The sequence below is a fragment of the Chiloscyllium plagiosum genome, chromosome 11 (assembly GCF_004010195.1).
Source record: "Chiloscyllium plagiosum isolate BGI_BamShark_2017 chromosome 11, ASM401019v2, whole genome shotgun sequence".
Taxonomy (NCBI): Eukaryota; Metazoa; Chordata; class Chondrichthyes; order Orectolobiformes; family Hemiscylliidae; genus Chiloscyllium; species Chiloscyllium plagiosum.
Window position 1 is genome coordinate 72,305,595 of NC_057720.1, and position 17,189 is coordinate 72,322,783.

Genomic DNA, 17,189 nt, shown 5'->3' on the forward strand with positions numbered 1-17,189 from the left:
GCAGCATCTCGCATTTATCTGAATTAATCTCCATCTATCACTTCTCAGCCCATTGGTCCATCTGGTCCAGATACTGTTGTAATCTGAGGTAACATTCTTCGCTGTCCACTACACCTCCAATTTTGTTCAGCAGTTTTAAAATACTTACTAAGTCAAAAGGACACTAAAATGTTGGCCATGGCTCCTTGAGTTGGGAAGCTGTCCGAAGTCGGAAAAAGGGAAAGCATAATATGTTATTGTAAAGGAGTTAATAATTAGGGGGTCAGCTGGAATCCCTTGGAAGCAGGATTGACAGTCCCACGTCATATGCTTCATAACAACTATCAATCTGAGAGACTTCCATATGGACTTTAAAAAAATATGGTGAAGGAAAGAAAAGACTCAATGTTGGTCGTAACAACTTGGGAAGTGTAGGTAAACAGTGCTATTTGCAGAGTAGCAGGTATTAGGAACTTAATGGACTGGATCTCAAGTATTATAACTTTGGTTTATTACCTGAACCTTATGCTATTCAGCAAACAAGATTAGAGCAAGTAACATTTATTTTTATTTATTTGCTAGGTGAGGGCATCACTGGCTAGGCCAGCATTTATTGCTCATCACAGAGAAAGCAGTTAAGACTCAATAACATTGCTGTGGGTCTGGAGACACGTGTAGGCCAGACCAGCTAAGGATAGCAGCTTCCTTCCCTAAAGGATATTAGTGAATCAAAGTGGGGTTTTCTGACAATTGGCAACAGATCCATGGTCATCATTAAACTCTTAAATCCTGATTTCTATTGAACTTAAATTCCACCATCTGCCATCAAATACAAAAACCAAAACTTCTTGGAAGGGAAGAGTTGTGAGAAGTTCTCTCTCTCTCTCTGCATTTGTCATTCCCATCCTTAGTCTGTTTGCATTCTATACTTTTTTCAAATAAAGGTCATTTTACCAATGGCACCAACAGAAGAGCAATAACCAGATTAAAGCAATAAATAGAAAGCAATCCAAACAAAACTAATACTGGGATTCTAAAGATTATTTTAATTTAACTGGATACATTTTGCCATATTTCATGTCTATTTTAAAGATTTTTTTTGAACTATTCAATTATATAATTGTTTCAAAGAAAATTGTAGTTTCATTTCATGGTTTGCTTTAAACTAAGGTAAATGAATAAAGAAAACTTACCTGGACATTTTATTTGTGGGGCCCAGCCACTTAGTGTACACTTGGAATAATTTCGGCGGTTGGAATTTCTGCAGGTGTAAGTTATTGTTCTCTCAAGATTGAAGTACCAACGATGATATGGTTCGAAAATTGCATTGACGTTTGGTAATGAACACCTAATTGCTGAGAAAGGGAAATTAACACCAAAATGCATACGTGATATTGATAATGTTACATGCTGACCAAGGCTCATCACTGAATAGTTCTTGAAGTATTATAAAGTAATGCTTCTAACTTATGAATGACATTTAAAAAAAGATTTAAAGAACTGGTATATTCAAATTTCCCTCACAAACGCTGCAATATTCCATGCAATTAAGTACATGGAACAATGGAGACAGACTGATCCACTGAACTTGCTGCATGGTTATAGTTAGCCATACAGGCTCTGTTTTGGCCTCTGAAAACTATTTTTTAGGTAAAATTTGTACTGTGCTCTCAATCCTTTTTACCAAATATTATTTTCCTCCACGTTCTTTTTCAACGAGCCAAGACAAATCTTCAGATTGCATTGCCTATTGCAGTGAAGAGCTTTCTTGTCAGATCTCTGTAGCCTATCCATTATTTGCAGCACTTCATTCAGACCACTGTTAGAATCAGGAGAGCAGAGGTGGAATCACATTGTTCATTTCCAATCTCTTGTTGGTCGAAACAGATAGTTTCTTTTAAAAAAGGAAATGCTTGCCAAGTTAGTGAGTATTTAACTGCTTCACTGCTGTGATTGTATAAAACGCTTACGGACATGTTGCCTTGAGTTCTTTTTTGAAACGAAAACAGTACTTATTACGCTTAAACCCATCTGTGTAAAATAATCATAGATAAACAGTGCACATTGCTTTTATAATGTGATATGGTTCATAAAACATTATTAGGCAGGAATTTTTGTTATGCTTTTAAGTATTGAGGATAAATTAGAAACCAAAAATTCAATTACCTACACAGCTTGGATTTGGAAACCATCCAGATGCTTCACATGTTACTAAATTTGAGCCTAAGGGTCTGTACCCGCTATCACAAGTATATTCTACTTTTTCACCATGGGAATACATCCACTTAGTAGTTTGGAATTTACCATCGTCTATTGGAATGATCGTACATATTATTGCTGAAAAACAAAATGATAGGTTTTAATATAGTGAATGGTAGTAATAAATCCATAATTACTAACTTCATGCTATCTCCATAGAAAAGGTCATTATTACAAATGATATAAAATGATATGTGCATTACCTAAGCTGAGGAAAATTAGTGAAACATTAATTTCACTTACTAAATATTTCAATTAATTGTGTCAGTAATCATAAGATATTCTTGGTTTTCTTTTGGAGAACTTAAGACAGGAAGGAGGAGAAAATATACACAGAAGAGTGCAGCAGAAATTAGAATCAGTGAGAGAAATAGGAGTACAAAGTCAAAACTTAAGGCTCTTTCTCTGAATATATTTGAAACAACGCAGATAATATAGATAAAGAATAACTGATTCTGACTCAATAGCTATTATGGAGATGTGGTTCCCGGGTGTCCAAGATTAGGAACTCAATATTATAGGATATTTGACATTTGGAAGACTAGGCAAAAAGGAAAAGGAGGTGGGTCTTTCAATAAAGGTATCCGTGCAGGTGTGATCAGTGAAATGGGTGTAATAGATTGTGAAGTGGAACAGTTTCGGTGAAACAAAGGAACTGCTGCAGAAAGAAGTCTTAAATGGGAATTGTCTATTGGTTGCCAAAGAGTTTTCTCACATTAGGACAAAGTATACATGAAAGTGAGAAATAATGGAAGTGTGTAATAAGGATGGTATAATTGTTGTAGGCAGAAGTGTGCACTGCAGATGCTGGAGATCAGAGTCAAGATTAGAGTGGTGCTGGAAAAGCACAGCAGGTCAGACAGCATCTGAGGAGCAGGAAAATCAACATTTCGGGCAAAAGTCCTTCATCAGAATTTTCCTGCTCCCCGGGTGCTATAATTGTTATGGCTGATTTTAACCTGCATATTGGGCGAATGAATACAATTGGCAGATATTACTAGAATATAAAAGCAGGGATATACTTCTCAAGCTTTATAAGGCTCTGGTCAGATGATGTTGAGAGTATTATGAGCAATTTTGGGCGCTATACCTCAGGAAGGATGTACTGGTTCTGGAGCAGGTTCCAGAAGAGGTTCATGAGAATGATCCCAGGAATGAAAGGCTTAACATACGAGGAATGTTTGAGGACTCTGGATCTATACTCGATGGAGTTATGAAGGAAGAAGTTGGACCTAATTAAAACTTACAGAATACTGCACGGCATGGATAAACTGGATGTTGGGAAGATGTTTCCATTGGCAGGAGAGATTAGAACCAGAGGGCACAGTCTTAGAGTAAGGACAAGACCCTTTAGGATGGAGATGAGGAGACATTTGTTCAGCCAGAGAGTGGTGAATCTATGGAATCCATTGCACAACAGGCTGTTGATGCCAGGTCATTGAGTACAGTAGTCCCCCTGTACCTGGCAAAAGTGAGGACTGCATATCTTGGAGATCAGAGTCTTGATTAGAGTGGTGCTGGAAAAGCACAGCAGGTCAGGCAGCATCTGAGGAGCAGGAAAATTGACGTTTCGGGCAAAAGCTCTTCATCAGGAATGAAGCAGGGAACCCCTGGGGTGGAGAGATTAATGGGAGGGGGTTGGGGCTGTGGAGAAGGTAGCCAAGTGTACAATAGGTGGATGGAAGTGAGGATGAATGTGATAGGTCAGAGAGGAGGGTGGTGCGGATAGGTGGGAAGGGAGATTGGCAGGTAGGACAGGTCATGAGGACAGCACTGAGCTGGAAGGTTGGAACTGGAGTAAGGTGGGCGGAGAAGAAATGAGGAAACTGGTGAAGTCCACATTGATGCCCTGGGGTTGAAGTGTTCTGAGGCGGAAGATGAGTCGTTCACCCACAGGGGTTACATTCCTGGACCTACCGTGGAAGCCTGAAACCGCAGATAGGAGCAAACTCATTCATTTAAATGGGAAATATACCTTCCCGCCAGCCTCCTGGTCCCTGGTTCCGGAAGCTTCCCTATAGCATGCTCAGGCCGTGGCAAACCGTGGGTAGCTTAAACCGCGGAAAACAAATCCACGGAAACGGGGAACGCCCTGTATTTTTAAGACAGAGATAGATAGGTTCTTTGTTGAAGGGAATCAAAGGTCATGAAGAGAAAGCAGGAGAATGAGGTTGAGAAACCCATGATTGAATGGCAGAGTAGACCAATTGGGATGAATGGCCTAATGTCTGCTCCTATATCTTATGATCTTATGGCTGGAGAAACCAGATGGGCAAGTGTAACACCAAGAACAAATTCATAGAGTGCTTCACAGATTGCTTCTTATCACAGTGCATTGCAGAACCTACCCAGGAACAGGCTATTTCAGACCTAGTGATACATAACCAGGTAGGATTAACACAAACTTTTGTAATTAATGATCCTTTAGGGGGTGGCAATCATAGTATGGTAGAATTTCATATTTAGTTGATAGAGAGAGAGCAATTCAGGTATCAAACCACTATTTTCAATTTCAATAAAGGCAAATACAGAGTTATGGGGGAAAGAGTCTAAAGTGTGCTGGGAAAATTGAGAAAAGGGGAAGTCAATGGAAAAACTCAGCCTTGCCAGATGGGCGGTTATTTCATACTATTTAGTGATGATTTATTATGGTAAAAATGAAGGAATTTAATGAGAAGGATAATGGTTAATAAAGGTGTTCAAAGAAAGTATTTGATTAAAAGCTAAGTCATACAAAACTAGTATTAGACCAGAGGGTTGGGAATTTTTAAGAAACCAGCAGCAGCTGACCTGAAAATCTAATAAAATGGGAGGAAATTGACTATGAAAGAAAATTGGCAAGAAATATAAGAAAAAAGCAAGAGCTTCGAAGGGTAAATAAAAGGAGAAGTAAAAGCAAGTGTGGAGGATGTGACTAGGGAGTTGAGAACAGTGAACTGGGAAATGGCAGGTAATTTAAACCAATATTTTGCTTTGGTCTTCATGGAAGAGGAGTGATATGAGCCTCAGGAAGAGATGCTGAATCATGTCATGTCTATTGTTCTGAAGTACTGTCTCCTGGCAAATTAGTCTTCTGAAGTGATAGTTCACTAACAACCTTCAGGGAATGAAATCTGCCTTCCTCAGAAATTCTGGCCAATACGTGACAGCAATGTGCTTATCTCTTAACTGCCCACTGAAATGCCCCAACAAACAATAGCATTCACAAACAATTAGGGATGGAAAACAAATGCTGGCTCTGCAAGCGACAAACATGTCCCACAGAAGAGTAAAAAAGTGGAACTTTTCAATAATGGATGAAGACACAGAACAATGTCAGCTCTGAAGGCTGTAGTGAAGGAGGTTTAAGCTTACCCTCTTAATTGTAGCCAAGGTAACTGGAAGGCAGTAAGAACAAGGAAAGCTTAAATATCTCATCAGGTCAGGTAGCTTGCCACATGCAACATTGAACTTAACAATTTAGATCATAATCTCTGCCTCCAACTCATTCTTTCAGTTCATTTTTCTTCCCCTTTTTATGTTTCGCTGGCTTGGGCTTCATCTCGTATCTTTCTTTATTCCTTAATGATGTACTTTTATGTAACAATTTGCAACTCATCTAGGCATAGTCTTTGCTGTTTTCATTAATATTTTTTGCCGGTTGCATCATGAAATCCTTTGCTCCTTAATCTCCCTTTTAGAGATCTACTCTTTTGTCTTTTCTGACCACTCTCCTTTTCCACTGCCTTAAGGTTAGATTAGATTTGCTAAAGTGTGGAAACAGGCTCTTTGGCCCAACAAGTCCACACTGCCCCTCTCAAAGAGAAACCCACTCCCCTACCCTATATTTACCCCTGACTAATGCACCTAACACTGTGGGCAATTTAACATGGCCAATTCACCTGGCCTGCACATCTTTGGATTGTGGGAGGAAACCAGAGCACCTGGAGGAAACCCACGCAGACACAAGGAGAATATGCAAACTCCACACAGACAGGCGGGAATCAAACCCAGGATCCTGGTGCTGTGAGGCAGCAGTGCTAACCACTGGGCCACCGTGCCGCCCATCTTTCTTCAGTTCTGATCAAAAGTCCCAAGTCTATGTCATTGACCTGAAAGTGTTTCTGTCCATAGAAAGTCTGTTGAATTATGCAAGCTTTTCTTTTGATTTCAGATTTCCAGTGCTGGCTGCATTTTGCTTTTCTAAAATTTATTTAGGCAATTTTTCTGATCAGCCTGTTCAGAGATATTATTACACACATCTGAAGCAGGTTGAGACTTGAATCTGTTGCCCCTGCTCCAGGGGTAGGGACAATACCTCTGTGCCACAAAAGTGTCCTAGCATTTTGCTTTTGTAACAGAAAGTTTTATTGGAATCATATTCTGCAAAATCAGAAACAAGATACACTATATAGTACCAATTAAAGGAACCTCTCAGCTTTCTTAGAGATTCTCTTATTTCAATTATTGAAATAACTTACTATTGACATAAAATTATCAGCTTACGTGTGCAAGTTGGTAGTGGGTTCCATCCAAATTTAGTGCATGTAGTCAGTTGAATGTCTTCAGGTCTATAATTGCGATTGCATCGATATTGTAGTACATGAGAATATTTGTAAATCTGTTTGTTGTCAATTACTTTCCCATTCTCTATAGCTGGTTTCGTACATATGAATTCTGAAAAGGAAAATTACTGAAATCATGTATTCAAAGTGATTAGAAATGTATTTTTAACAATGGTTAAATACAATCTTAGCTAGTTATGAAAATAGATCACCAGTGGCCTAGCCACTATCTGATTGGTGTATTTAGCCTTCCTGAAAAGAGGGTCTCCTGCCTACTTTCCAAGCAATAGCTGACACCCCTGTAGTTTCTAAAGAACGCTTGCTCCAGTCTTGTCAACTGCAGCTTCTAGTAGTGCTGGGAGTAGAGTGCTGAAGGCCAATCTGATCCCAAGAGAAGGGTTGAAATCCCATCTCCAATTACTGCATTCCATAAAATCCTGGCTGATGCAGACTTCTGCTTAAAATCATGAAATGTAATCAGAAGAAATGCAAATAAAAAACATTTAGGAAAGCTTTACGTACAGTATGGATATTGAGCATTACCTTTGCATTTAGGAACTGGATTACTCCATGTTCCATTTGCTAAACAATAAATCTCTTTGACACCTTCAATGTCCAATTCTGCTGAATTACACTCGAATTGCAGGACAGAGCCAAAAGGAAAGTTTTGCTCAAGGCCAAATTGCTCTGATCTAACGATCTTTCCATTTTCTGGTTCTTCCACAGGGGAACAGGTCACAACTGCAAAACAAATTGAACATAATATCTTTAACATGGAATATATAATGTTTCATATCAATTTATCTACTGTTTGCCAGTTTCATCTGCAACATTAGAAAACTAACTCATTTCTAATGAATCTTCTAATTTAATAGTAAAACCACCAGGGGTAACACAAAGGGTATCTTTTACAATTTTGGGGTGAATGGTAATCCGGCAACATGAATTACCTACTGTTTCGAGAGCCAAAATTGAAAATCAGGCAGCTTCTAAAGAAGACAGGTGATCTGCTCTGTCTTATTATTATTCAGAAACTGAGAGTGATAACTAATCCCATCCAGTGTGAATAATGGAATTTATTTCTCAAAGTGTCATGAATCTGTGGAATTAACTATCCTAGAGTAGGGTGGACGCCAGGACTTTGTGTAAATTTAAGAAGGGGATAGATAGATTTTTAATTAGTAATGGGTTTAAGAGTTATGAAGAGTGGACAGGAAAGTGGAGCTGAAGCCTAGATGAAATGAGCCAAGGTAACCCACTATTATTTTAAATGGTGGAGCAAGCTTGAGGTGCTGAATTGCATACTCCTGCTCTTAGATCTTGTGTTTGGATTAGGTTCCCGACAGTGTGGAAACAGGCCCTTCGGCCCAACCAGTCCACACCGACCCTCCGAAGAGTAACCCACCCAGATCCATTTCCCTCTGACTAATGCACTTAACACTATGGGCAATTTAGCATGGCGAATCCAACTGACCTGCACATCTTTGGACTGTGGTAAGAAACTGGAGCATCCGGAGGAAACCCGGATAGACACGAGAACAATGTGCAAACTCCACACAGTCACTCGAGGCTGGAATTGAACTTGGGTCCCTGGTGCTGTGAGGCAGCAGTGCAAACCACTGAGCCACCGTGCCACCCCGACCTTCTTTGCTGTCCATTGCACCTCCAATTTTGATGTCATCTGTAAACTTACTAACTATACGTCTTATGTTCACATCCAAATAATTTATATAAATGACGACAAGTAGTGGACCCAGCACTGATCCTTGTGGCACCATTCTGAAAAAAACAACCCTCCACCACCACCTTCTCTTCTACCTTTGGCCAGTTCTCCTGTGTTCTAGTGTAGTGATGAGGTGTTATTTTCCAGAAGGTAGTGATAAGTCCCAGAAATACATTATACTTACCACAAAATTGAGAAAAATCCTGCATGGGTTTCAGTGCCAGTGCAATGACAAGTATTTAGGTCTTACGTCCCAAAAAGTGGTTGACCAAGTCAAGCAACATGTTTCACCGGCTGTTTATAATAAGCAGAATACAGAGCCTGCTCAAAACGGCTGCACTTGTAATACCCAAAATAAAACATCTATTGTTTCATGTGGTCTTGCAATTGAACAGCACCTGCTAAAAAGTTCTTAATGAGCTAACAGTTACTGTAACAACCAATTCAAATTAATCAGCCAAATTTATAATATGACATAGTTACACTTGTTAGGAGAGTCATGAACACATGTTTCTCTGCAAACAAAAGGGATATAAAGAAACATTGCACCTTTTTGAATTAACCAAAAGCATGCAGAACCAATTGTTCCCTGTTGCTTTCTTCAGGTGTTGGACTGGGGTGGACAAAGTTAAAAATTATACAACACCGGGTTATAGTCCAACCAATTTATTTGGAAGCATTAGCTTTCAGAGTGCTGCTCCTTCATCAGGTAGCTGTGAAGCAGGATCATGAGACACAGAATTTATAGCAAAAGATTACAGTGTCATGCAACTGAAATAATATATTGAACAATCCTAGATTGCTGTTAAGTATTTCATATTTATAATGGGTTGCAGGTTTTGATTCATTAATATGTAAATCTCAGAACTTCTTTTAAGCCATATTTTCGAGATAACTTAAGGTTTTATTAAAAAAAAGTGACATCTCAGTTCAGACAATGCATTAAAGGTGTGAGGTTAGAGTCTGTCTGTATTGCAATCTTGAATCAGACTGGTTCTATTTCCAAAGTAGGAATTTATAAAATGTCACATGGATTGACCGCCTGCAGATTGTGTGCTTTTTGAGCAAAATAGGATGTATCTGCAAATATAATTCTGCAAATGCAAATTCGTCCCCCATAGACTTATATGTGTGTATGTGTGCAATACAGAGAGAGTGGGAGTGTGTGTGCATGAGTGTGCGTGAGAGAGCGTGTGTTTGCATGAATGCATGCTTGGTAAAGTGTGAGTGTGATGGAGTATAAGACTGTGACTTATACTGCACCTCACTCACATATACACTTTACCAAACATGCACAATCACAAACATGCTCTATCATGCTCACTTGCACTCACGAGCACACACTCACACACACTCTCTCTCATGTACACTTACACACATATAAGTCTATGGGGTGAATTTGCATTTGCAGAATTATATTTGCAGATACATTCTATTTTGCTCAAAATCTGCAGGCAGTCAATGCAGGCAGTCATAGAGTCACAGTGATGTACAGCATGGAAACAGACCTTTCGGTCCAACGGGTCCATGCTGACCAGACATCTCAACCCAATCTAGTCCTACCTGCCAGCACCTGGCCCATATCCCTCCAAACCCTTCCTATTCATATACCTTCATATTCATACCCTTCCTATTCATATACCCATCCAAATGCCTCTTAAATATTGCAATTGTACCAGCCTCCACCACTTCCTCTGGCAGCTCATTCCATACACGTGCCACCCTCTGTGTGAAAAGGTTGCCCCTTAGGTCTCTTTTATATCTTTCCCCTCTCACCCTAAATCCATGCCCTCTAGGTCTGAACTCCCTGACACTAGGGAAGAGACTATGTCTATTTATCCTATGCATGCCCCTCGTGATTTTGTAAACCTCAATAAGGTCACCCCTCAGCCTCCCAAGCTGCAGGGAAAACAGCCCCAGCTTGTTCAGCCTCTCCCAAAGCTCAAATCCTCCAATCCTGGCAACATCCTTGTAAATCTTTTCTGAACCCTTTCAAGTTTCACAACATCTTTCCGATAAGAAAGAGACCAGAATTGCATGCAAGATTCCAGCAGTGGCCTAACCAATGTCCTGTACAGCCACAACATGACCTCGCAACTCCTGTACTCAATATTCTGACCAATAAAAGAAAGCATACCAAACGCCTTCTTCACTATCTTATCTACCTGCGACTCCACTTTCAAGGAGCTATGAACCTGCACTCCAAGGTCTCTTTGTTCAGCAACACGCCCTAGGACCTTACCATTAAGTGTACAAGTCCTGCTAAGATTTGTTTTCCCAAAATGCAGCACCTCGCATTTATCTGAATTAAACTCCATCTACCTCTTCTCAGCCCAATGGCCCATCTGATCAAGATCCTGTTGTAATCTGAGGTAACCCTCTTCGCCATCCATTACATCTCCAATTTTGATGTCATCTGCAAACTTACTAACTGTACTTCTTATGCTCACATCCAAATCATTTATGTAAATGAAAAAAAGTAGTGGACCCAGCACCGATCCTTGTGGTACTCCATTGGTCACAGGCCTCCAGTCTGAAAAACAGCCCTCCACCAAAACCCTCTGTCTTCTACCTTTGAGCCAGTTCTGTATCCAAATGGCTAGTTCTCCCTGTATTCTGAGAGATCTAACCTTGCTAACCAGTCTCTCATGGGGAACTTTGTCGAACGCCTTACTGAAGTCCATATAGATCACATCTACCACTCTGTCCTCATCAATCTTCTTTGCTACTTCTTCAAAAAACTCAATCAAGTTTAGGAGACACAATTTCCCACACACAAAGCCATGTTGACTATCCCTAATCAGTCCTTGCCTTTCCAAATACATGTACATCCTGTCCCTCAGGATTCCCTCCAGCAAGTTACCCACTATCGACGTCAGGCTCACCAGTCTGTAGTTCCCTGGCTTGTCCTTACCACCCTTCTTAAACAGTGGCACTACGTTTACCAACCTCCAGTCTTCCAACACCTCACCTGTGACGATCGATGATATAAATATCTTAGCAAGAGGCCCAGCAATCACTTCTCTAGCTTCCTACAGAGTTCTCGGGAACACCTGATCAGGTCCTGGGGATTTATCCACCTTCATGCATTTCAAGACATCCAGCACCATCTCCTCTGTAATGTGGACTTTTTGCAAGATGTCACCATCTCTATCCCTACAGTCTATATCTTCCATATCCTTTTCCACCTTAAGTACTGTTGCAAAATACTCATTTAGTATCTCCCCCATTTTCTGCGGCTCCACACAAAGGCAGCCTTGCTGATCTTTGAGGGGTCCTATTCTCTCCCTAGTTACCCTTTGTTCTTAATATATTTGTAAAATCCCTTTGGATTCCCCTTAATTCTATTTGCCAAAGCTATCTCATGTATCCTTTTTGCCCTCCTCATTTCCCTTTTAAGTATACTCCTACTGTTTTATACTCTTCTCAGGATTCACTCGATCTATCCTGTCTATACTTTACATATGCTTCCTTCTTTTTCTTATTCAAACCCTCAAACTCTTTAGTCATCCAGCATTCCCTATTTCTACCAGCCTTTCCTTTCCCCTAACAGGAATATACTTTTTCTGGATTCTCATTATCTCATTCCTGAAGGCTTCCCATTTTCAAGCCGTCCCTTTACCTGCGAATATCTGCCCCCAATCAGCTTTTGAAAGTTCTTGCCTAATACCGTCAAAATTGACCTTTCTCCAATTTAGAACTTCAGCTTTTAGATCTGATCTATCCTTTTCCATCACTATCTTAAAACTAATGGAATTATGGTCACTGGCCCTAAAGTGCTCCCCCACTGACACCTCAGTCACCTGCCTTGCCTTATTTCCCAAGAGTAGGTCAAGTTTTGCACCTTCTCTAGTATGTATATCCACATACTGAATCAGAAAATTTTCTTGAACACACTTAACAAATTCCCCTCCATCTAAACCCTTAACTCTATGGCAGTCCCAGTTTATGTTTGGAAAGTTAAAATCCCCTAACAAAACCACCCTGTTATTCTTACAGATAGCTGAGATCTCCTTACAAGTTTGTTTCTCAATTTCCCTCTGACTGTTAGGGGATCGATAATACAATCCCAATAAGGTGATCATCTCTTTCTTATTTCTCAGTTCCACTCAAATAACTTCCTTGGATGTATTTCCGGGAATATCCTCCCTCAGTATAGTTGTAATGTTATCCCTTACCAAAAAACATCACTCCCCCTCCTCTCTTGCCTCCCTTTCTATCCTTTCTGTAGCATTTGTATCCTGGAACTGCCAGTCCTGCCCATTCCTGAGCCATGTTTCTGTAATTGCTATGATATCCCAGTCCCATGTTCATAACCATGCCCTGAGTTCATCTGCCTTCCCTTGTAGGCCCCCATCTCAGATCGATCTCTTTCCTCACTATCTCCCTGGGTCCCACCCCCCCACCTTACTAGTTTAAATCCTCCCAAGCAGTTCTAGCAAATTTCCCTGCCAGTGTATTAGTCCCCTTCCAATTTAGGTGCAATCCATCCTTCTTGTACAGGTCACTTCTACCCTAAAAGAGATTCCAATGATCTAAAAATGTGAATCCTTCCCCTATACACCAGCTCCTCAGCCATGCATTCATCTATCCTATCCTCCTATTCCTACCCTCACTAGTTCGTAGCACTGGGAGTAATCCAGATTTTACTACTCTTGAGGACCTCCTTTTTAAATTTCTGCCTCACTCTCTGTAATCTCTCCTCAGAATCTCAACCTTTTCCCTTCCTATGGTGTTGGTTCCAATGTGGACAATGCTTCTTGCTGGCCCCTCTCCCCCATGAGAACATTTTGCACCCTCTCTGAGACATCCTTGATCCTGGCACCAGGGAAGCAACACACCATTCTGCTTTTTCGCTGCTGGCCACAGAAAAGTCTGTCTGTACCTCGGCCTAGAGCATCCCGTGACACAATTGATCTCTTTGAAACCAACGTACCCGTTGTTGCATTAGAGCCAGTCTCAATACCAGAAACTTGGCTGTTCGTGCTACCTTCCCCTGAGAATCCATCACCCCCTACATTTTCCAAAATAGCATACTTGTTTGAAATGGATATAGCTACAGAACACACCTTCACTAGGTGCCTACCTCTCTTACTTTTACTGGAGTTAACACATCTGTGTGACTGTATCTGAGACTTCCCCCCCTTCCTATGACTGCCATCCATCACATACTGTTGCTGTTGCAAATTTCTCATTACTTCTAACTGTATTCCAACCGATCTATTCGATCTGATCAGATTCACAACCAACAGCATTTATTGCAGATATAATCCACAGTAACCCTTAAACTCTCTTTAAACTCCCACATCAGACAAGAAGCACATATTACTCTTCTAATGGCCATTTTTGCTCCTTCACAATCTACAGACCCAGAAAATAACACCGTATTACTCCTCTATAAAACACTGCCCCAGGGTATATTAATAGTTATGGCTTACTTTTTAAGTTTAATCAAAAAACATATCTTAAAAACATATAATCAAGAAAGAACTCACTCTCCTCAATACTGCAGACTTTCTGTAGGCCACTTAAACATTTAACTTATCTGATTCTGTGCTGTGAACTTCACCCAAATAGTTCCTCCAAGATCAGTTGTGAATTTCACTGTTTGTTAATTTTCCCAGATGCACTCCGATGTCCAGTGATACACAAACTCAAATAGTAAAGGCAGTAGCTGTGTAGGTTCACCCTGGTGTCAGTTTCTTTCTTTGTTTCTCTCCTGCACTGACCTCACCATGTGCTTCCAATCCAGGTAATATTTTATAAATTCCTACTTTGGAAATAGAACCAGTCTGACACAAGATTGGGATTTAGGCAGATTCTAACCACACACCTTTAATGCTGAGATGTCACTTTTCTTTCTATAAAACCTTAAGTTATCTTGAGAATGTGACTTAAAAGAAGTTCTGGGATTTACATATTAATGAACCAAAACCTGCAACCCATTCTAAAAGATGAAAGCAAATAAAATATTAACAGCAACCTAGGTTGTTCAATATATCTTTAATCTTTTGCTGTACGTTCTATGTCTTATGCTTCTGCTCCACAGCTACTGATGAAGTAGCAGTACTCCAAAAGCTAGTGCTTCCAAATAAACCTGTTGGACTGAAAGGTGCTGTGTGCTTTCTTCATGGCAATGCCTTAATCAGAGCCAACTTGCCAATTGATCAATTTCATTTTCTCTTGTTGTTTAAATTCTTTTGATTTTTAAAAAAAGTTGGCCTTCCTACATTTATCCTGATAACTGTAAAAGCAATAGCATTGGCCACATTCCCCCCCCCCCCCCCCCCCCCCCCCCCCCCCTCTCTCTCTCTCTCTCTCTCTCTCTTTCCAGCAATGTTTACATTCTACACCCAATGAACTGTTATTGAAAGTTCAGTAAAGACTCTCTGCAAGAGTCCATGGGGCTGAGCAAGCGCATGTAGCTTTATAAAGCTGAGTACATAAGCTGTACATTTAGTATTTTGAGGATGGAGGCATGAGGGCTATCAGAAAGAGTGCTGATGAAACCCATTCTTGATTTTTCCAGTGCAGAAGGTTGTGCAGGAAGTAATGAGTGTGGCATGAAAAATGGTCAAATTAGATAGAGAATGAATATGTTGAGCTCAGTTTTGAGCTGTGGACAAGGTTCCCTGTCTTTGCATTGAAGCTGAGGTGTCAACTATTAAAAGGCGGTTTAAGCGTCAAAGAACTTTTCTCTTGTGTGATAAAACAGATGATTTTGCATGCACTGGTATTATACTGGACGAAACCAAAATTCATCTATGTTTGGTGAGGTTGTTGGAAAAAGCAGTGACCGTCACACCACTAGTAGATGAGAAGTGTGTTGAATGCGAAAGGCGCACAAATGAAAACTGACCCCATGTTTCCAATGGCCCGATTAAAGGGAAGGTCCACCAACAAAGTGATAAAATGAGTAAAGCACAAGCAATCATTTCCGAAAGGAAAGACAAGTGAAATTTCAATAAGCCGAAATACCAGCCATGCCATTGTAACCTCAGTGTTGTGAGTGATTACAGATTGCAGTCAAGAACAAGGAAGATCATAATTGGAATGCAACGATCATTTAGGACTTTAAAAATAAAAAAGCTAATGGTCAGACAGAGTGGGAGTGACTTTAGTGATGTTTGCTGTTGTGTAAGTTATAAGGGATGAAGCTGGAGGACTGGGGCACATTGGTTTTGTTAGTGAATATGAAACTAGGGAGAAGGTTGAAAGATTAAGAACTTATAACAATAGACCACGTTTCATGAATTAGACAGGTTTAATGAAGATGGGAGGCAGGTGGATCCAAAATACATTAATTAAGAGATATCTTGTAATCAGGTTTAAGGACCACACGGAAAGGAGAAGAAGATTGCTCAGATCTTTGCAGTTAGCAATTCAAGCTCGAGAAAAACTATCTCACTGGAAATAATTTGTCTGATTTTAAAATTTTGAGCAAGAGAAATTTCAGGCTGATTCTGCTCTCCATTTGATCTTGAAGCATTGAATGGTCATTGTGGTCTGAATCCTGCTTTTTTGACTAAATGCAAGTTGTGTTTAGTTTTTGGGAGGGATCTCGGCATATGGCCTAATGAGGTTTCACACCATTCCCCACCAACTCACCTCATTAACAACCTACCGCAACCTACGGCATCCCTCATGTCTGAGTCTATCCCAATCTTATCACTTGCTGTTCCTGGAACAATTTGTTACTTAGACACAACTAGTGACCAGCATCCCTTGCACATGCACTATCTTTAAAAACGTGTTGTGCACCCAGACCATAGCTGTCAGTTGGAGCTGCCCTTTGTAGGTCCTGATATTTTCCCAGTCCTGGCAGAGAAGATAAGTTGCTACCCCACTTTATGGACAATGAGGTGGATGTCCTACTGGACAGATGTGGAACAGATGTGGGGACACCTTCCACCCCGACCTCAAATTTACCTGGACTGTCTCAGACTCCTCCCTCCCCTTCCTAGACTTCTCCATTTCTATCTCGGGCGGCCGAATCAACACGGACATTTACTATAAACCAACCGACTCCCACAGCTACCTAGACTACACCTCCTCCCACCCTGCCCACTATAAAAATGCCATCCCATATACCCAATTCCTTCATCTCCACCGCATCTGCTCCCAGAAGGGCCAGTTCCAATACCGTACAACCCAGATGGCCTCCTTCTTCAAAGACCGCAATTTCCCCAGACGTGATCGACGATGCTCTCCACCGCATCTCCTCCACTTCCCGCTCCTCTGCCCTTGAGCCCCGCCCCTCCAATCTTCACCAGGACAGAACCCCACTGGTCCTCACCGACCACCCCACCAACCTCCATATACATTGTATCATCCGTCATCATTTCCGCCACCTCCAAACGGACCCCACCATTAGGGATATATTTCCCTCCCCTCCCCTATCAGCGTTCCGAAAAGACCACTCCCTCTGTGACTCACTTGTCAGGTCCACAACCCCCATCATCCCAAACTCCACTCCCGGCACCTTCCCCTGCAACCGCAAGAAATGCAAAACTTGTGCCCACACCTCACCCCTTACTTCCCTCCAAGGCCCCAAGGGATCCTTCCATATCCACCACAAATTCACCTGCACCTCCACACACATCATTTACTGCATCCGCTGCACCCGATGTGGCCTCCTCTATATTGGGGAGACAGGCCGCCTACTTGCGGAACGTTTCAGAGAA

General features: G+C 41.0%; 1 protein-coding gene across 1 annotated transcript in view; it reads right to left on the reverse strand.

Moving 5' to 3' along the window:
• The window catches only part of LOC122554561 (complement factor H-like), a 93,257-nt gene that overhangs the window by 52,873 nt on the left and 23,195 nt on the right, over positions 1-17,189 (reverse strand). Inside the window, exons 5-8 of the mRNA XM_043699802.1 lie at positions 7,326-7,523; positions 6,724-6,894; positions 2,146-2,316; positions 1,173-1,334 (exon numbers count right to left, since the gene is read on the reverse strand). Coding sequence (XP_043555737.1) covers positions 1,173-1,334; positions 2,146-2,316; positions 6,724-6,894; positions 7,326-7,523 — 702 coding nt within the window. The remainder of the gene's footprint in view (positions 1-1,172; positions 1,335-2,145; positions 2,317-6,723; positions 6,895-7,325; positions 7,524-17,189) is intronic.